The 21,698-nt window shown below is 42.6% G+C and overlaps 2 protein-coding genes across 6 annotated transcripts in view; both read left to right on the forward strand.

The window, feature by feature from the left end:
- Positions 1 to 15,994, forward strand: part of hivep1 (HIVEP zinc finger 1) — a 63,362-nt gene extending 47,368 nt beyond the window's left edge. For 4 of the 5 annotated variants that reach the window (XM_054763045.1, XM_054763047.1, XM_054763048.1 and 1 more), the window contains exons 4-9: positions 3,948 to 9,709; positions 9,802 to 9,935; positions 10,026 to 10,201; positions 12,361 to 12,462; positions 12,964 to 13,478; positions 14,088 to 15,993. In XM_054763045.1, coding sequence (XP_054619020.1) covers positions 3,948 to 9,709; positions 9,802 to 9,935; positions 10,026 to 10,201; positions 12,361 to 12,462; positions 12,964 to 13,478; positions 14,088 to 15,149 — 7,751 coding nt within the window. In that variant the 3' untranslated portion in view covers positions 15,150 to 15,993. Of the gene's footprint in view, positions 1 to 3,947; positions 9,710 to 9,801; positions 9,936 to 10,025; positions 10,202 to 12,360; positions 12,463 to 12,963; positions 13,479 to 14,087 lie in introns of all 5 variants that reach the window. The other variant, XM_054763044.1, reaches the window with a different exon arrangement.
- Positions 15,995 to 17,874: 1,880 nt separating this feature from the next.
- On the forward strand, positions 17,875 to 19,595 carry edn1 (endothelin 1). The gene is made up of 5 exons (XM_054764122.1): positions 17,875 to 18,128; positions 18,231 to 18,372; positions 18,475 to 18,612; positions 18,797 to 18,856; positions 19,043 to 19,595. The coding sequence occupies exons 1-5, from the start codon at positions 18,077 to 18,079 to the stop codon at positions 19,167 to 19,169; spliced, it is 519 nt and encodes a 172-aa protein (XP_054620097.1). The 5' UTR covers positions 17,875 to 18,076; the 3' UTR covers positions 19,170 to 19,595.
- Positions 19,596 to 21,698: the final 2,103 nt, after the last annotated feature.

Genomic DNA, 21,698 nt, shown 5'->3' on the forward strand with positions numbered 1-21,698 from the left:
ACACTTGTCACAACAGGGATCCACCTCTGGATATATACGGGCTAGTTTGGATTTTGACATATGAGTCCTGTGTACAACTTTAAATTGTAGCAAGCTATGGCGGGCACAAATAGAGGTTGAATTGATCGTTTTAAAGATTAAATGCCACATGTCACTTGTCAAAGACATATTCAGGTCTTCCTCCCATGCTGTTTTAATGTTAGTAAGAGAGGTCTGTCTTATGTCCAACAGTTCAACATAAACAGTAGAAATTAACCCCTTACGTAATGGTTGCAAGTCCAGAAGTGCATCAACAATGTTCGCACCAGGAGTCTCAGGGAAATTTGGTAATCGACTATAAACATAGTGCCTAACCTGGAAGTACCGGAAGAGATGGGACTTTGGAAGATTATATTGTTCCGTTAATTGCTGGAATGACATGAACGTATTATCGATAAACAGGTCCCGGAAACACAATATGCCTCGTCTACGCCACTCCCGGAACCCCAGATCCAGCAAGGAAGGTTGGAAAAGATGATTGTCTGAAATGGGGCTAAAAAGGCAGAAATCTTCAAAACCAAAATGTCTCCTAAACTGGGCCCACACCCTCAACGTATGCCAGACCACTGGATTATCGATACGTTTGTTTGACGGGAAAGGGAGTGCAGATCCAATTAGCGCTGGAATAGAAACATTTAAACGCTTGACAATTTAAAAAATATCCTGTAATTTCCAGACTTTAGAGTGCACCAGTATGTATTCCGCACCCACTAAATTTAAAAAGAAAAAAACATTTGTACAGATATAGGCCACACCTGTCTTTAAGCCGCAGGTGTCCACGTCGTAACATGGGATATTTAATACACAGAATGATGTTACACAGGAAGATTTTGTAACCGTTTGATTAAATAAACGCTTTTTTTCCCCCAACAGTGCCGAACAGTGCGTTGTAAGATGCCGAGTTAAACAGTAGCCTGCCAGAAAAGTCATTCATCGCCATCTCTTCCTCCTCCTCCTGGGAACTAAAACCACTCAAGTTGTTTTGACAATCCACATAATTCCTTTGTCTCACACTTTGTCAGTCCGTCTCTCTCTTCTATGGTCGCTGTTTGTTGTCTCCTAAGCAAATTAGCCACTTAGCTTGAGTTATCCTCTTCATTCAGTCCAGCCTTTCGATACCCGCTGATGATAGTGGATGGTTGGCAGTCCGAGTAGTCCAAACAGAAACTGTAATAATTCTACACTTGATCAAACTTACTTAAGATGCGTCAGAGATGGCTGCATAAGACTTCAAAACGTGCTATTAGCTTCCACTTCACTTGTCCATGTCATTCCTTGCTGAAGCTGCACTCAACGTATCATGGGACATGTAATTTTAAGCCATAAATTAGCCACGGGTCAAAGTAAGGTGTGAGGATGGACAAAAATTTGCAAAAAATGTTTTGTATATTGTCAGAATTAATGTGATTGTTCAATTATTCTTTACAAATGTGCGTATTTATATATTACTTTAACTACATACAAATACTGTAAAAGCATATGAATCTATCATTATATTCAATATACAGTACATATCAACAAAGCTCCAATTTCGCGGCTTCATTCTATCATGTTTTTCAAAAATATATTAGTTAATAGCTATAAACTATACTGTTCTGTGGTTGAATACAGCCTATTAATAAAAAAAAAAGTGCATACTTAAACAAATTGTAAGTATTTTTCGCTAAATGGCGCTCCGAGTAGAGGGTGGTGTTGAGGAAATGGCCAAGATTTTGGACATGAGGTGAGGGAGTGAGTGAACTGTCGCCAATGTGGAGGGAGAAGCTGTCGGCTGTGTTTGTGAGGCATTTGGGACCAATGATGATGATGTCTGATTTGTCACCGTTCAGTTTGAGGAAGTTCAATTGCATCCATGATTTTAATTTCGGAGAGGCAGGAGGTGAGAGTGGTGTGTGTGGAGGCAGTGATACTGTAGATTTGGTGGATATGTAGAGCTGGATATGGATTATGTTACCAAGCGGGAGCAAGTACAGAATAAAGAGGAGAGGTCCAAGCACCGATCCTTGGGGGACACCCTGGGACAGGGGAGCAGTGGAGGAGGAGCAATGATTGATGTGTATGAATTGATGATGGTCAGTGAGATATGACTGAATCCAGGTGAGTGCAGTTCCAGTCATGTTTCATGTTGAGGATGGATGAAAGTCGAGGATGGAGAGGAGGATGGAGTGACTGATGGTGTAGAAGGCTGCAGTGAGGTCGAAGAGAATAAGGATGCTGAGATGGTCTCAGTTCCATGCAAGGGGAAGGTCTTTTGTGATTTTGAGAAAGGCTGTTTCAGTGCTGTGATATAAGCGGAATCCAGATTGAAATGGTTCAAATAGGTTATTGGAGGTGGGTTTTGAGCTGGGCAGCGACAGCACGTTCCAAGATTTTGAAGGGAAATGGGAGGTTGGAAATTGGCCAGAAGTTGCCGCTTATTTAAGGGTTCAGACCCGGTGTTGGTGACCCCTGCTTTAGAGTGTAGTAACACAAGACGCACGACAGTGTTACATCTGTTGGAAATGTGGCCTTAATTTATCTGGTGGAGATTACCTGACCAAGTGCTGCGTCACCCTTCTAAAAAAAAATACCCAGCTTATCTGCAGGTCATTAGAGCGTTGACTGAATCGTCATTCTTAATGAGATTGTGGGGAAGCTGGACAAGATAGAAATAACAGCATATACTGTATTTTCAGTTCTTGCAAGCAATTTAATCTAATGTATTTATATATTTATTCTGAATCAATGTTGAAATTAAATATAACATATGAAAATCGTTTTCCAATGGAAAACCTTGGGAGAGAGAGTCTTGGGAGAGCCGGTCCATTGAGCCCGTCTCTCTGCACTGTATGTGTCATCGAAACACTATTCATTTTGACTGTGCTTTTCTAAAAAAAAAAAAAAAAAATCACAGGGTTGTTTATTATGTAATGCTTTGAAGGCTGCATGGTTTGCATGGCTAATGGATTAACACGGACAAGGCATTTCTCGTTCTAATTATGCCAAATGCCCTAGAGGAACCATGACCTAATCTTGGGAAATACCTTTCCAAGACGGAAAAGTGTGACAGGCCACTATTAAACTTATGTAACATATCTTGAGTCACTTTTGTAGCGCCAACACATGATGATGAATAGTCCAGCATGTGAATTGGTATGTGTGTGCCATCTTACAGTACCAATACCATTAACCACTTTCGACTGCTTAAATCAAGTTCAATCTTGACAAGTCATATTTTTCTTATTCTGTTGCCTATTTAAAATAATATATCTATATTTATATTTCATATAAATGAAATCTTCAAGATTAAACACTCTTAATGTACAAAATAATCATCAAACTTACTTATTGGTCATGTAAAGCACACAGAGCAATGAACAACTTCATGCTCTGTCTCCTTTCTGCTCCATTCTTCTTGCGCCGTGAAGTGTTCAGGTGCACTTGTAATTGTGACTGTTAAGCACTAATTGTTTTCCATTTTTATCCACGTGCCCCTTATTGCAATTGACGTTCTCCTGGGGCTACTCGTACCCCACTTTGGGAACTTCGGCTCTATAGGGCGTCCAATTCAAGAATTTGTGATTTATTTTTTTTTAATTATGGATTGGTGTTTTTTCTTTTGCTTGGTATTTTTGTTTGCATGTACAAATGCATTGATGTTTTTCCAAAGTACAACTGAGCCAAAGTAGTCATATTATTAATTAAAAATCAATTTAAACTATAAAATTTATATGCTGTACAGTTATTCCCACAATTAATATATCATGATTGTGTATTATATTTGCAAAAATTAAGGCTTGCACACAACAGTAGAATCAGTTTCCTTATTGCTTTTCATTTGTTAAATCAAAGTTTACAAGATTATTGTACTTTGTATTGCTGAATGATTTCAGATTTTGGAAATATGACTGTTCCTTTTTCATCCATAGGGATATCTGGAAGCAGTCGACGAATTGAAGATAACATCAAAGGCCTGAAGAGGAAAAAGGTTGTTGCAGAGAACAAGCTGAAGAAAATTCCTAAATCTCCAGTGAAGAAACCTCTGCAGTTGAAAACTCCCGAAACTACTCACCAAGGACGATCCCCTAAGGAAAATAGACCTTCTTGCTCCCCTGCTTCCAACAGTCCTTCCCATCATCCTTCAGCATCACCCACTGGGAAAAGCGAGTCACAGGATGCGCAGCCTGTTGAACCATCCCCTGACAAAGGGGCATCTGTCACTGACCATGAAAGGTTGAAGCAAGAGGAAACTAAGTCCACGTCTCCAACACACCAACCAGCTGATGAGGAGGAGGGTTCTTTGAAAGTGGCGCAACCTAAAGACAGTAACACCCACGACTGCAGCATTGATCAAATTTATAAAGATCCGTACCACACCAGTGCTCCACTTGATGTCTTGCTAAAAGCAATGGAGCCTGACATTCTTACACTTGCCGAGAGGAAAAAGTCCTTCCAAGTCTCAGGTCAACCCACTGGTGAATTATCGAACATGCCAGCTGTCAATATTGGTCTCCAAAGTCAATCTCATCCTATGCAGACATATTATATTGACAAACAGGGTAATTTCATTGGTATTGCGGCACCATTACAGGGAAGTGTACAGGCTTCTACGCCGGGTGAGGCTTTACAACCGCTCTCATTCGCAAATCAACATTTTATTCCTGTTGTTTCTAATCCAGAAAAGCCAAGCATTCACATGAGCTTCAATACTGGACCGTCAACTATAACTCATGCACCTGTTCCCTCAGGCTCAAATGCTTTGCCAAAAAGTCAGCCTCCAATTGTGCAAACCTGCCGGTCACTCTCAGCAACTGTTCCCAGCCCCATTCAGGTGCCAGTTACACCTGGAAACAACCATGTTCAGATTACTACTGTAATGAATTTTGGTGCTGAGCACATTTCCAAGGACCAAAAGCCTAAGAAGCCAGGAAAGTATGTATGTGAATACTGCAACCGGCCATGTGCAAAGCCCAGTGTGCTGCTCAAACACATCAGGTCACACACAGGAGAAAGACCATACCCCTGTGTAACCTGCGGTTTCTCTTTCAAAACCAAGAGCAACTTGTATAAGCACAAGAAATCCCATGCTCATGCTATAAAACTTGGTCTCATTGCACGCTCTGAATCAGGAGGTGGACTGCTACCTCCAGAATCTGACAAAGCCCTTGGAACTCATTCAGAGGTGGAGGAGAGTGGGGACAGTGACGAAGAAGGTAGCACTGTGGACCTGGATCCAGACTCATCACAGAGCAGTGCAGCAGCCTTGTCTGAAAATAGCTTACAGAGCTTGGGTACATCCCAAGGAATCTATGGTGAAGCGGACTCATCAGCTCTGTTCGATTCAGTGAAACCAACCCATGCTCAGAGAAATCATGAGCCTAAAGTGACAGCTGCACTGCCAAAAGTTGTTGTTTACCCAGTTAATGTTTCGCCTCTAAGGGCAGATAGCCCGAGAGTTACAGGTGCAGCGCCTGAACAAGCTGCTTCACAACGCCAACGAGAGTTTCCAACTGCCGCTCTGAGAACAAACATGATGGTTCTGTCATCTCTAAAAGAGATAGTTGGCACAAGTCCCTCACTAGATACTGTGAGTGAAGATGAAGATCAGCGATGTAAATCTCCACTTTTAAGTGGACATGCTCAGCTTCAGAGGCAACAAGCTACTGACTTTTCTCAACAGCAACAGGCTAAGTGTCTACTCAGCCCTCGTAGTTTGGGAAGTACAGATTCTGGCTACTTCTCTCGCTCTGAAAGTGCTGACCAGGCAATGAGTCCACCCAGTCCATTTGTGAAGATCACGCCACCAGCTGACATTGACCTATCCAAAAAGGATATTCCTAATGCCCCTCCTGTTATTTCTACAGTAATGCGTGTGGCAACAGAGCAAAAATCACAAGTCACAGAGGGACAAATGCGTCCCCCTTTAGAAACAAAAGCCCTCTCGCTGGAAGAAAGAATTTCAAAGCTGATATCTGATAATGAGGCAGTGGTTGACAACAAGCAATTGGACAGTGTTAAACCAAGAAGGACCTCTCTGTCAAGGAGGGGGAGCATTGACTCTCCCAAGTCCTACATATTTAAAGATTCCTTTCAATTTGATCTTAAACCAATGGGACGAAGGTCAAGTTCCAGTTCAGACATCCCCAAGTCACCATTCACTCCCACAGATAAATCAAAGCCAGTGTTTCTTCTCTCCGTACCGTCTCAATATCCCCCAATGGATTGTTTGCCAATAACGAGGAGTAACTCCATGCCGACAACACCAGGACACTCTGCTCTTCCACTTAATATTGCTCACCTGGCACACCCTTTGCGAATATGTCATTCTTTTGATGAGAAAAGTTCAATAAATGATGATGTATTTTCATCTGCACCATCAACCCCCAATCCAGCAATACATTCCCGGACCTTAGTCAGACAAGCAGCAGTGGAGGACTTTTCCACCAATGAAGGGCACAGACTTCCAACTGTCCGCTCAATGGACGATGGATATCATGCTCTAAACAATAGCGCAGAATTAATGCAAAGAAGTCGATCTTTTGAGTACAGTCAAGAAAGACAAAGAAAATTTCAGCAAAATAAAGGCACAATGTATGAATGTGAAACTTGTCGAAATCGGTACAGAAAGTTAGAGAATTTTGAAACTCACAAGAAATTTTACTGCTCGGAACTTCATGGACCAAAAAACAAGCCTGTTGTTGTTAAAGAAAGTGATCAAGACGTTTTTCATGTGACCACACAGCCCCATTTAGTTTCCAGATCAGCTACTGGATCAGGTTTAATAGACCAACAGACATCATTCAGGAAGAGACGAAAAATGAAAAGTGTTGGAGATGAGGATGATCAATCGCCAACTGACACAAATCCCCCATGTTCAGTTAGTTTTGATTCAGGTCAGTTACCTACAGCCCTGTCAAGTCAAAGTTTCCCCCAGCATGGTGTAATGGTAGATATACAACCCAAAAACAACCAGGCAAAGCTACCTCAAATTCAACTCATAGCCCGAGGTGCAAGTGCTTCAGATTCCAGACTGTCACCAATTCGAGAGACACAGCTCAGCACTTCTACTAAAGGAGAAATACAGAGGCAAGGCAGTGGTACTTCAGTTATCAGACACACCAACTCTCTCAGCAGACCTAGTTCATTTGAGACAGAATCTACAGATAAGGGTTCTCCGCTAGACAGCAAGGAAAAGGACCCTGTGAAATCCAAAACAGATCTATCAACAGCTAACAGCTATCATGACAAGTTATCAAACCAGAAGATTATAGAAGCTGATTATGGGAATCCACGAATGGACCATTGCACCGACGGTACATTGGCAGCAACGGGCGAAACCTCTACTCCTGCCCATCAGTGTCGTCTAGTTCGTCAAAACAACATCCAAGTTCCTGAGATTTTGGTCACAGAGGAGCCTGACAGAGAACATGAAGCACAGACTTCTGAGCCAGCAGAAAAGGCTGCAGATCAGTTCAGCTGGCCACAAAGAAGCGAGAGTTTGTCAAAGTTACCGGCTGAAAAACTTCCACCAAAAAAGAAAAGAATTCGTCTTGCCCAAATGGACAACTCTTCAGGTGAATCCAGCTTTGAGTCAAGCCTCTCACGAAGCCTGAGCAGAGACAGTACTCTCTCACACTGTTCCAGCATTTCAGCCTCCTTTGACAGAGAAGAAGCTTCCCGATCAGAGAGTCCATCAAGAGGGGAGTGTGTCAGCAGAATTCCAGAGCCGCAAGGTCAACCCAAAGTATTTAGCACACTTGGTGTACCTGGAGCGATGAGGCGCGCTGCATCCGAACAGATCAATTGTACTCAACCCTCAGTGGAAATTTCATGTGACTACCGTAGCAAGTCTTTTGACTGTGGCAATGTATCCCCCAGGAGAGGTCAGTCACCTGTTGGACAGCCTAAAGGTGGACCAATCACCCAAGGCGCCCAGGTTCCACTTATTGAAAGGAGGCGGGGGCCATTAGTTCGTCAAATGTCTCTCAAGATATGCCCAGATAATCAGCAGCCTGTTAGAAAAGTCATAACTCTCGACAAAGCTCCATTTACAAGTGCAAACTCTGTAAACCAAAATAGATCTCAACCGATTCAAATTGTCAATAGATTTCCTATGGCCCAGCCTGCTGTCCTACAATCTGGAGAAGTACCCCTGCAAAGAAATGAGCAAATGATCCAAAGTATTAATTTGGGCAGCCCGACACAGCAACCCCAAATCTATGGCCTTCCACACCCTTGGCATCAAACATCTAGAGTTCAAGTATGCCAAAAGGTACAACAACCTGTGAGCCAGATCATAGTTGGTTGTGAGAACGCCCAAAACAAGCTGGCTGACTTAGAAGAAAACAAATGTTATGTGCCCAAGTACCAATTGCCATTTCCAACTCAAAGACCAACTCAAACATTTTCATTCACAAGCACACGGGGATCTCACATAGCTTTGCCAGTTTTAACAATGCCCATTGCCAATCCGATTTTGAGCATTTCAAAATCATCAGATGCACTCAGAAATGTGTACACTGCTCAGCCCAGTCAGAAGGCCTCTGATATTAAGAACAAATCTGTTGTTTTGCCTGTTGAGCAGCATAGGGACTCAAACAATCCGGCCCAACCAGGTGGTATTCCATTGCCACAAATCCTGATAACTCATGAGCAGATGCACACTGCTCCCTCTGTCTCCAGCAAAAACACCCTTCCAGCCACTCATATTGTAGATGCTGAAACTCATGCTGCACCAAGTATAAAGAAGGATTGCACTCAATTTGTAAATATTCATAACAATACTGGAGAAAGAGTGTCGTCTCTGGGGTCTTTGCATTGCACACAGAAACTTGCAGCAGTGGCTCTTTGCCCACAACAGGAGCCTATTGCTTCAAGTAAAAGAATGCTGTCACCTGCCAACAGTTTGGATATCTACATGGAAAAGCACCAAAAACGAGCTAAGGACGAGCACGGTGTGGCCTGCCTTACTGACGGCAGATCAGTCAATTACCTTAATTCCAATTTGTCGGACGCGACCAGACAGCGGAAACTTACACTTGTAAGGCAGGTGTGTACGACTGAGCCAGTAGACAGTCCCATTGAAACAGAGGCCCCTCCTTTGCCTCAAGTTAAAACAGATACTGAGAAGGACCTTGATGATGTTAAACCTATGTCACCTGACAGTACTGGTCTGGAAAAAGACACAAGCACAGTTATTCCCGAAGAGGCTGGCCCTGCCGTAAATACCTCACCTGATTGTCAGGGTTCCTCTACACCAGCCAGTAACTCTCAGAAAACTCAAGAGAAAGTGGAGGAGCAGAGGTGGAATCCCATCAAATCACCAATAAGACCCTCAAGTTTCCATGGTGGTCAAGTAAAACTGACCACATCTGTTTCCGTGGTTAACACAAAAGACAGCCATCGCCTCTCCTTCCCAAGCCTAAAGACTACCACCACTTTCACATGGTGCTTTTTGATGAAAAGAAAATCACTTCACAAGCTACAAAGTGACCTGAAGACCTCCGCTTATGCTGCCTGGGCAGTGAACCCAAATAATCCAAACCCACTTGGGTTGCCCACAAAGGTGGTCATGTCGCTCCTTGACTCCAAACATACCTCCAAAAAAATCCACTACACTTCAGCTATAAGAACAACTGGAAAATCAGACATCTTGTCTTACTCTGGCAAGCTCAAAGATGTCATGCCAAGGGTAAGAACACATTTCAGCAAACAGTCCTTCTTTTCATCTGGTTTGTTTTGTTGAAACTGATAAATACATGAAACTATTGCATGCCACTACAGGCGCCATTGACCCAGAAGACTTTATCAGTTGAAGCCAGAAGTAAAGTGCAAACAGAAACTCATTCAAGCAATGAGTCAGACAAGGAGGTGGCATCAAAAACAGAACCAAGGCGTATTAAAATCTTTGACGGCGGGTATGTTTTCTTAAGCATTGTTGTTAACTCGAGTATGTTTTGTTTGCAAAAGTATTTGTCTCGTTTCCCTAACCTGTTGCAACCCCACAGATACAAATCCAATGAAGAGTATGTTTACGTACGTGGGCGAGGGCGCGGTAAATACATCTGCGAGGAATGTGGGATCCGCTGTAAGAAGCCCAGCATGTTGCGCAAACATATTCGCACCCACTCTGACGTTCGGCCATATCACTGCATCCACTGCAACTTCTCCTTCAAGACTAAAGGTGAGAGCTTGAGTGGTAACCAGAGATTAAAGGTCTAAAGCCACAACTTCTTCAGTTGTGTATATGTTTCATGCATTCAGGCATTTTGAACTATGGTAATGGTGGTAAGGGTAATGGTTTTCGTTTACATGCTCAACAAGTTTGCATTAAGGAACATCATATTTACAGTACACATGCACAAAACATGTCCGAAAAGGAGGAGGAAGACGCGGTTTATTTAATCCTACCCCTTCTCCGTATATCAGCAATTACTGATAGTTTCATCACTTCCTGTGTTTAAATGTTCGGTAACGTTTACTAACAAGGAGAGGACAGAATATAGAATAAAAAAAATGCTATTTCAAATGATTGAACTGTTGTTTACACTCAAACAATTGAAACAAATATCTATTTAAATATCTAATTAGGGATGCACCTGTTAGAGTTGATGCCATTGTCTAATTTACATAACTGACTACGACACAGGCATGTAGTTTATTTTAAAAGGCGAAAAATAAAGACATACATTTTTATACATTATTAATATCAACATTTTCTGTTTTTTCTCGGGTGTCTTTTCTCGGCCCATGTCTTCTTAGTGCCGAGCCCTAGAGGGGACATGGACACAAAAAAAAAAAAAAGAACGAACGAACTTTAGCGAGACCTCGCAAAACTTTTGCAAGATAACGCAAAGCATATTCACATATTCAAACTTCCGGGATCAATAACTCCCAACCTCTTTCCAACCGTGGCACCACAGACAAACAGCTACAACCCGGTTTTTATCAAAACGAGCCGTCTTCTGTGCAGTCTGACTTATGTTGATCTCTATGAGAAGCCGGCAGCGAGACCGGAGGCGTAGGGACCGTTTACAAATGTCTTCTTCTTCTTCTGTATTATGGCGGTTGGCATCAATGTTGACAACTCCTCAGTAAGACAAGTATCTATTGGCTGTTCTGAAAGGCGATATATGACGTCTCATGCAAAAGTTTTGCGTTATCTCGCAAAAGTTTTGCGAGCTCTCACAAAATTGTGTTCTTTTTTTTTATTTTGATTTTTTTATCCATCATATTTTTTTTTTTTCCTCCATGTCCCCTCTGGGGCCCCGTATCTTAGCATGCTAGTTATGACTCCCGCTAGTGAAAGGCTGGCTGCACGCTTCCACACCTCGCCTTTCGGGTGGTCTTGCGGAGACCAGTTAGATTGATCGCCTTCAACCGCAACAACCGCGCCTCACATTCAAGATTCAAGAGTTTTATTGTCATATGCATAGTAAAACAGGCACATGCGCCTCTCCAGGCTTTCTCAATACATATCGATATCTCCAGTACCAAATCTTTAGGCTCTAAAATCGATTCTCAAATCAAAACATCAATGCTTTGATACTTCAGTCATTTGAGGTAATTTATATCATGAACAGGAACACAGTGGAAAGTAACTAACTTGTCTTAATCTTATGCAGTTGTTCAAAATGAATAAATTACTTGATGTCTTGTATTCTTCATTTTATGAGCTATGCTATGATTTGAAATACACTACTTTTTAAAATTTACCTGACACGTTTAGGTGTATGTGCAAATATCGGTATCGGCTCGGTATTGCTGATACCAGCCTGAATTTTACTCGGTATCAAATCACACATCACTAATGATGAGGGCACACAGACAAAGCACAAAATGACGGCTCCGAAGCACACTGACACAAGACCAGAACCCGGCCACAAATTAGCTGCATCACTGTGTAAACCACAGGGTTCAAAATAGCAGCTTCCGGAGAAAAAAGTAGCAGCTTCTACACCTGAAATTAGGGTACATTAACAAATGGTTACAAACTTAGAATGTTGTCATGCACTCATCTTAAACCTGCTCGAGACGTGTATGAATAATTAAAGTGTGCTCTACTCTGCTGTTGTAGGGGAAATAAAAAAATGAGGTTTCAGCATCCCTCAAGTGAAGACATGATATGATTCACCCTTCGTTATCAAACTTGCCTACCCACGCAACACTGCGGAACAGTACTTCGTGTCAGAACAGCCCACGTTCATTTAAAAATGTCTTCATCAGTTACTCACCCTTTGCATGCAGCTTGCCCAAAGACAACTGTCTTACGTAAAGTCTTCCTGTGATACGATTCAAGTGCTTACCTGCCGATGACACCTTTTTGCTCCTTTTGTTTTGCAGGAAATCTCACCAAGCACATGAAGTCCAAGGCACACAGTAAGAAATGCATGGAAATGGGGGTGCCCAACGGACTCATTGAGGACCAAGACGCAGAGGATTCAGGTACAAGAGACGACATGTATTGTTTTGGGGTCTTCTTTCACACCATCTATTGTATGAGTTGCCCTTTTGATTGCATAAGATCAGTCATCACTTGTCCTCTTGTTGCTATGTCATTCAGCTTTGCCGTGGTCTAATTAGACATTCTAAATGCAGCTTCATCCTCTGTTAACTCCAAGTGCATGTGGGCGGCAAGCACAACATTTACAAAGAGGAAATTGCGGCGCCTAATTTTAGAATTTAAAAAAAAAAAAAGGGAGAGAGAAGCTAGCTGCCTGAAAGCATTCTATGGTCCCAGTCTCTAAGAGCATATTTGTTTTTCCACCTCTGCAAGTGCTGGAGGTGTGTGATGGTCTGAGGGGAAAATGCCACTGCTGCAGCAGTATGAAACTAGTGGAGCAATTTGACACCCTGCAAAATAAGCTGACAAGACATTTTAATGATTATTTTAGTGATTATCATCTTGCATGATTCAGACTAACAACCATCCTCTTTCATCTGCAGGAGACCGCAGTCAGGTGAGCAGCGCTGACCGCCAAGATTCAGACGGCGACGACTCCGACGGCCCTGATGAGGAAGAGAATGAGGACAACGATGAGGAAGAGGAGGACAGCCAAGCGGAGTCGGGCCTGTCCACGAACCCGTCTGTCTCTGCCAGCCCGCAGCATATTCCATCTAAAGAGGCTGAGGTCCCGCCCAGTGCCCTCCTGGCACAGATGTCAATCAGCTCCATTTCACAGCCTTTTGCTCCTGAACCCCACACATCAGACTCACAATCCGTCCCCATCGTGAACCCTTTGTCCCTGAGTAGGCAGATGTCTATCTTGGGGTCCTGTCCTAGCTCGGCGCCCCTCTCTTGTAGTTCTCTTCCCGCCACGACGGACTGCAACATCTCGGACACAGAGTCAGTGCACATGATGAGCCCGGTGTCACCGTGCAGGCAGATGTCCATCGACTACCCGGACTGTGATGTGCCTCCCAGCCCGCCAGTGCCAGGGATGGGCTTTAGACCAAGCCAGGTGAGGCCCATGTACTTAAAGTAAAGCCACACTCCCACAAGCGGTTTCAATTTGGTTTATTCTGCCAAATTTCTAAATGGAAGAGATTGCAGCAAAAAAACTATAAAACACAAAAAGTAACACCCATCTCAATTAGGCAAAAAGGTTCAATCTGATTTGTGTGTATTATTTGTACATTTCCAGCTATTAACAGTGAAACAACATAACATCAAATAAACATTACACAACCAAATTAAAATCTGCAAAATGTCTTTATTGAAGACTGGCATTCATAAACACAAATTCATAAACACAAAGTGCCGCAGCTTTGGTTTCCTGCTGCTCATTTCCCTCACATTTCCAGTGTGTGATCTCTAATTCTTGAGCTACTTTCACTCTCTCTCGTCTCTTTCCCTCCTGTTCATGTGTTTCCCGACTGTGATGTGCATGTGTAACCCCAGGGATGTCCAAAGTGTGGCCCGGGCACATTCTACAAATACAGTTTAACAAGAAAACTACAACAAAACAACAGCAAAAATTAAAAAATCAGTAATTTTACTTTTTAATGTTGGATTGTTTCAAAAGCCATGTCTTCAAAGAAACACCCTCCATTTTGTCGTTTTTCAATAGGAGCCCTCTTTTGCTGCTCATCCCATGGCAACAACTGAGTCTGGCTTACCAGTGGACCGCAGCACACAGACCTCCACTTCGCAAAGTCCCACACATGTTCCCCTACAAGGTTTGTCTCAAGCCCCAAGAATGGAGACGCAGACCCACCTCTTCAGTCACCTGCCTCTGCATTCCCAGCAGCCTTTTCGCTCCCCTTACAGTATGATTCCTGTCGGGGGCATCCAACTGGTGCCTGCTGGACTGGCAGCTTATTCTACTTTTGTGCCAATTCAGACCGGTCCTGTTCAGCTCACCATCCCAGCCGTTAGCGTTATCCATCGAAACGCAAGCCCGGCACCGAGCTCTTCACCCCAGCCAGACTTGCAGCCGCTTGTGGTACAGGAGCCCATCAGTAACGTGGTGCCCTGCTTCCCTGTCAGCCAGGTCACTGACTTACAAGGTCAGACATTGCAGCCGGTAGGTTTGGAGACACTCAACCTAATGGGCCTGACCAACGCAGGGCTCACACCCGCCCAACTCGTCCCCCAGCAAGGGGTCGCCCTGCAGGTTTTAGCTGCTAGCCCCACCTCCCAAAGCAGCACCAGCACCCAAACACACATCCCAGGCCTGCAGATAGTAAACATCGCCCTGCCTGCCATCATCCCCTCCCTGAGCCCGCTGCCTGCCCTTAGTCCTCTTTCTGGGTCGTCTGAGAGGCAAGGGAGCCCTGACACACTCGGAGCACAATCATCTCAAACTGAAAGTCCTTCAGGTTGCATGGCCACCTCCCCGCCTGCACCTTTGACACACTGCACCTCGGTAGAGTTGACCCCAGGCAGCAGGTTGAGCCCTGGAAGGAGCAGCCCAGGAGAACACCTCACACAGACTTTGGAGAGGACGGAAGGGTCCTCACGGCAACACCCGCCCCCAAAAAGTCCAGCACATTGCGTGGCATCCCCCAAGGGAGGTGGAGGCGATGCTGCACCGACGAGAGCGCCACCAGTGTCCACCTGGCAGAAGGTCATGGATGACTATAATGAGGTTTCCAGCGACGACGAAGACAGACTGGTTATTGCCACCTGAGAAGACCCCTCACGTACAAAGCTCTTCTTTGTTCACTTTTTTTTTCTAATTGGAGTCACTTTAAGACTGAGAACACTTCTTCAGGGGTTTGTTTCTTCACAAATCACCTTTCAAAGCACAGATGCTGACATTCATATTGTATGTGCAATCATATGGCAATTATAATGATGACCAATCCTTTTGTTTTTACTTTCTTTTCTGTCAGCTCCACAAAATGTTTTTGTACATGTTGTATAGACGATTGTGCCTTTTATGGAGTTTGTTGTTTAGGGACCTGTACATAATTCCTTATAAATTCAGTACTTGCTTGTGTTTACATACTGTATATATATATATATATATATATATATATATATATATATATATATATATATATATAAACAAAACAAAAAAGGAGGCTTAACAATGGAGGATATCAGTTTTATTTTGGAGGTTTTCTCATTCGTAAATTGATGGAATTGTCGTACTGGTATATGTACATTTCTATGGATTATGGGGCAGTGTTTATGTGTACAAATATTGTGTTCAGCTATTTATTATATTCCAACTAGTGCCCATTATGATTTATTGGTCCATAGGTATGTGCACTTGGTAGCTTTACATTGCTGTATCAATATTCTCAACTGTATGAGTAAAGATTTCGTTACATTCATTATGTCATGTTGTTATTATAATCCTGCACTGTACTTATTCTAATGTTATTGCTCAACATTGAGAGTCTATTTAGAGCCTCACTGAGAGACAACCTCATGCCCTTCTCAGCCTCTCATTGTAAAGTACTTAATTAGAAATCATTTGTTTATCAGCTGAACAGCACTTGGTGGAATATTAAACGGCGTTTATTTTTCTACAGAGGCTAGTCACGGCAAAGGGCTCTCTGAGGGGCAGGAATCTGGCCTGAATGAGGAAAATCTTGAGTCGAGTGTCTTTGCAACGATAAGCAAGCGTTGCAGCCCATTCACAAGGTGACTCATCCACCTACAGTGCAGCACCGCATCCCCTCCCTTCACATGTGGAGGACGGGAGGGGAAAGTGAACAGTGACGCCTGGTGGTTGATATGTGCAAGGTCAAGTCTGCTCCCATCCATTTATTTTCTATACCGCTTGTTCTCATTAGTGTCACGGGTGAGCTGGAGCCTCGGAGGGGACAAACACACGCAAGCTCGAGGAATACCTACAAACTCCACACACACACACACGTTCCAACGGAGATTCGAACCTTCAATCTCCCATCTGAGGGCTGACACGCTAACCACGAAACGAACTCCGCATGTCCGGAACTGTAAATGTGACGTAACAGTGCCCTCTTGACACGGTTGCCTTTGGCCTAAATGAACAAGAAACACATCCTTAAAGTAGACGATATCTATCCGTACACAACGCCAGACGTGGTTCCACTGCCCACTGGAAACTCTGATTAGGGGTCCCAAATCTTTACCATGTCAGGATACTTTACACAGAATATTTCCACGTTGAACACACAATAGTACCACCTCCACACAGTATAATCTTTTATGCACACGGTACCATTGATTTATTGAACTATCTCTTATAGATAAAATAGTAAAGAACGTAAAACATTATATGAACACCTTGCACACTATACAGTACCAACGCAGGGTTGCAAAGAGATGGAACATTTCTGGTAAATTTCCATGAGAACTTTCCATAGGAAATGTTCAGAACTGTGTCCTTCCTATCAGAATAACATATTAATATATTTTTTTTAGTAATTGTACTTTAATGAAGTAATTTCCTTGCCAAAAAAATTAAATAAAAAAAATCATAAAATAATATGTATGTTGTCATCATATGATACGGTATTTTTCAAATTTAATACAGTCCAAAAATAACTTAATTTGGGGGTTAATTTTTCATTTAAAAGTGTCATACACAGGTAGATACATACATTCACACATGCATCCATACATGGATACATACTTTTTGATGCACATGCTGTACATGCCTACAGTACTTGCACATGTGGATAGAAACATACTTGCATACATACACACTCCTCATCCAAATTTTCGAAAACAGTTGAAAAATTGCAAGAATTTACAATTTGCACTGTTGGATCCTACGGAGGTTGAGTCATGCTTTAATGCTTGTTTGCAAGTGAAATGGGCTGCTCATCGGCTGTTCAAAAGTTTGATGAAATGTAATATACTACGTTGGTCACTAGGTGTCAGTGATGTTACCGTACTGAGACACACGAGCACCAGACTTGCTCACCAGAACAGCAGGCTTTTATTGGAGGTTGGAATTATCTCACAACAGGCACAATAATCCCTAATATGGGCGACTGTAACCCCACGGCAAGCTAAAACTCCCGATGTCACTTAAAAGTGTCACAGTAAAAGTGATTTCACGCTATAGTAATGAGCATATTACTTTATTTCATTGTATTTTGTTAGATGTATCGTCAGATTTTCTAACTAACTCTCATGCAAGCGTGAAAAAAATATGCTATCATTAACCTTATTTTTGCGGCAGCCCAGTAAATAACCACAACGTGTTTATTATGGGATGTGATGTGCTCTGCTTAAAAGAGACTGAAGTGAAAGGCCACTGTCATGCAATGTGTGCCTTTACCGCCGCCTGGCGGCGCGTCAGTGTAAAGCCTCCCATGGGAATATAAACACCAAGTCGTTGTCATTCTCCCCGCCTGCTTATCAGCGCTGACACAACATTTGAGACACAAGTGGAAGGAGGAAGGAGGAGGCGGAGGAGGGAAGGCCAAGCACATGTATAAAGCCAAGGGGGCTGAACATGTGGGGCCACATTCACCAACACTTTGACACTCCAACTGAAGCTTCCGTGCGCACCTTTTGGGGCTTTATTTTGCAAAGAAGGGATACTCGTTCATGTTTTTACACCTCTCCTGCTGGATTATTTATTTGTTGGCGCAACTTTAGAGTCGTTAAATGATGGATATTTACATTTGGATCGTAATGTATTCCTGGATTTCAAGCACAGGTGAGAATGATTTCATTGCAGGGAAATAAGATTCAGTGATGTGTGGTGTAAAATTGGACCACACGCATGTATATCTTTATTTATGTAATATTTTTATTGCAGTCCTATCAGCGCCTGCTGGAGAGTCACCTCCTGTCTCCCATGTGCGCCATGTGAGGAACAAGCGCTGCTCTTGCGCCACTTTTTTGGATAAAGAGTGCGTGTATTTCTGTCACCTGGACATCATATGGGTCAACACACCCGAGTAAGTGTCATAATTGACTATAAAAGGGGGAAATAAAGGGGTTTTAAAATTCCAAACACAACATTCATCTATGTCTGGCTCTAAATCTTTTGGTCCTTTCAGGCGAGTGGTCTCTTATGGACTGGGTAATGCTCCCAGGAAGAGGCGCTCCGTCAGTGAGGGTCACGCCCGGTGCCAATGCCGGCATGAGGGAGACCTCACCTGCACCAACTTCTGCCAAAAGCTGGACAGCAGCATCAGGTTAGTGTTTTTTGCATCTTGTATCCCATCAAGACCGAACCTATTATACACCAAAGACCCCTATTTACTGTAAGCGTGCACTAAAATTAATGCAAAACATTCCCCTTTTTGCATGTAAAGACATGTTTCAGTGCATGTTTGCTGAAATGCTCTTAATTGCAACTCTTCTTCATGTCGCCTGTAGTGATGAGACATCAGCGGTGGTCCACGTTGTTGAGGGAAAGGACACAAGTGAGACAAAAAGGTAAGAAAACCTCTAGAGTTGTGTCTAACGTGTGTCTGGGATTATGCTTGCTTGTCAACATGTGTTTTGCGTGACATTTGACGCTTTTCAGTGCGAGCGACTCAACCCCTCCTTCCTTTAAAATACATTTCACATAACCACGAGAGATCTATCATGCCTAATTGCCTCCGTCGTCTTTGTTTGCAGGATGAAGAGCGCCGATGACAAACGGGCGACGCCTCAATGGCTCAGGGCCGTGTCCAAAACGCGACTTCTCCTCGAAAAATGGAGACACAGGGTGAGAACACGCCAGGCCGAGGGGACAACCTACTAAAGAAGACAGAGGAGGTGTTGCTAAAACCACAAAAACGGACATGCCATGTGGATCCTCCACGCTGGTGACGTGAGCATCATCACCTGTGTGGACTCCGAGAAGAAGCCAACAAAACATTTCAAAGAGACAATCCATCACTGCTACATATGGATTATTACCATTCCAAAAAAAGCATGGACGCCTACATACAGTAGCCAGGATTATGTCATTCCGACTGAGCCGACACATGCCACCATGTAGCCAAGCAGTACTGTAGCTCCCGGGAGTTATAATTTAAGTATTTTCTTACTACAATGTGATAGGGCTTATATATTGTCATATTTATTTGTATCCTTCACTTGACAGCCATATTGGTTGTACACTGAATTTCATTTCTGTGAAATGTTTTGTCGCCGAGATGCCAAATAACGGCAAAATCTTTTAATAAATTTGTACACATTTATTTAAAATGAGGTTTTTTTTTTCTTTTTGTTATTTTCCGGAACACTTATTATTTCTATACCGCTTGTCCTACCAGCGTCACGGGAAAATATATGACATAAAAATACAAAAATGGAGAACAGTGCGAGATTAAGGAAGACTAATCCGATGTTTACACTTTCATGACTTACTAATATTAACTGTGGGGATTAACATGCGGATGAGAAATACAAAATAAATGCGTTTTACGAGACTCAAAATAAAAATACGATAAATCCCCGCATATTCATGATGCAGCATTTGCAGAGTTTTGGTCAAAAATACTGTACATTTATTGAATTTTTTTTTGGTTTAATCTCCAAAAATAGTCTTTTTTTTTTCAGGGAACGCTCTGATTTACTCAATTTCAATTATCCTAAATCTGTAACAATATACAAATACCTGATAATACAGGTAAAATACACAGCATGCATGTGCAACTGTTAGAAAGCCCACAATTTGGACATTTCCTTTCCTCTTAATTGATGTTTTGCATCAAGCGTTGAGATTTTGCACTTTGTTTGGTGATCCTTGAACGCACCAGAGTTGTACACTGTGAGATGCAAAAGTTAACTATACATATATACAGTAGTATACTGTATGTATATATATATATATATATCTATATAATATGAACTGATGTGCTATTTAACTTGAACACATACTTCTACCATTGCCGCCGGGGACTAGTGAGAGCCTCTCCCTTTAAACCACGTCCAGACGAGGCGTCAGTGTTGCCATATAGACAGAACAAACAAAAGCATTGTAATGAATATATAAATAATTTCAATTCAATTCAAGTTCATTTCTATTTCTTACACATTTCAAACAACCACAGTTGAGCAAGGTGCTGGACAAAAGTCAAATCAAGTCGAAGTAGTGCAAATACAGCACGAATAAATACAATTTATGAGAGCATATATAATAAAACACTAAAAATAACAATGGTAGCTAAAAATAAATAAAATATTCAATATATGCTACTAAGACATATGTATAAGCATATTATACACATGCTGCATATACACTTGATCAACATTTTTAATTTGCAAAAATTGCCATTTTGCACTAATGGATCTTAAGGAGGTTCTAAGTATACCTTCAAAATGCAAAAATAAGAAATGGGAGTGAGACAAAAAAACATTGAGTAAGCAACCAACAACCATGTGGGCATCCACTGTCTGGAACCGATGTTCATTTTTGTAAACTTCCCTTGCCATCCATCCCCAAATGTTCTCGGTCGGATTTTGATCAGGAGAACACGCAGGATGGTCCAAAAGAGTGAGGTTATTCCTCTGGAAGAAGTTCTTTGTCAGGCGGGCACTGTGAACTGCAACGTTGTCCTGTTGATAAAGCCAGTCATTACCACACAGACGAGGACCTTCAGACATGAGGGATGCCCCCTGCAACATCTCCACATGACGAGCTGCAAGCCTATTTCACTTTTACGCTTGTTTCACTAAATTACTTATTGAAAAGGTGGAAGATGACTATCTTATTCTTCAGCTGTTGTCCCGATGTGATGCTTTAACACTCTTCCCTCCATTACGTCACCTTGCATGTGTTTTGTTTGTGCTATTCATCAGAAAGTGGTCACTGCAAAATAACATCTTTTAACACGCTCCGGTCTTCCCAAATGAACGACTATTCCTACAACACACGCATGCGCCTTTACATTAAAAGAGAGTTGCATCAGTCCCGCAGATTCCCGCTTATTTACGTAGAGTGCGGTTAATGTCATACAAGTTGTTCTTGGGTTGAGTTCAAATGGCGGTGCGCCCAAATTCCATCCCATCACTCATTGCTGAGTTGTTTGAACTGGCAGCAGGCAGCAACCCAGTGCAAATTGGTTCAAAAGTCTCGACTCTGCAGCCCGTGTGGCAAAATTATTCTTACTGTGTGCCTCGGGCCCACAGCAATAAATACTGTTACTGCGTACTGCTCTCTGCACAGGCTAATAACGTCAGTGAAGCTGAGGCCAGAGTTTCCAGATCAGCATGGTTTTTGTTTGCAAACACTTGGTTTGTTACATCTCGGGTGCAGACGTCAGTTAGCACTGCAATGAAAGAC

Source organism: Dunckerocampus dactyliophorus, chromosome 20 (genome assembly GCF_027744805.1).
Source record: "Dunckerocampus dactyliophorus isolate RoL2022-P2 chromosome 20, RoL_Ddac_1.1, whole genome shotgun sequence".
Taxonomy (NCBI): domain Eukaryota; kingdom Metazoa; phylum Chordata; class Actinopteri; order Syngnathiformes; family Syngnathidae; genus Dunckerocampus; species Dunckerocampus dactyliophorus.

Excerpts from the sequence above, each read along its gene's own strand:
- edn1 (XM_054764122.1), top strand. The coding sequence starts at position 18,077 with ATGATGGATATTTACATTTGGATCGTAATGTATTCCTGGATTTCAAGC. Across the intron at positions 18,373-18,474 it reads ATATGGGTCAACACACCCGA|GCGAGTGGTCTCTTATGGAC; the intron begins GTAAGTGTCATA and ends TGGTCCTTTCAG. Across the intron at positions 18,857-19,042 it reads GACACAAGTGAGACAAAAAG|GATGAAGAGCGCCGATGACA; the intron begins GTAAGAAAACCT and ends CTTTGTTTGCAG.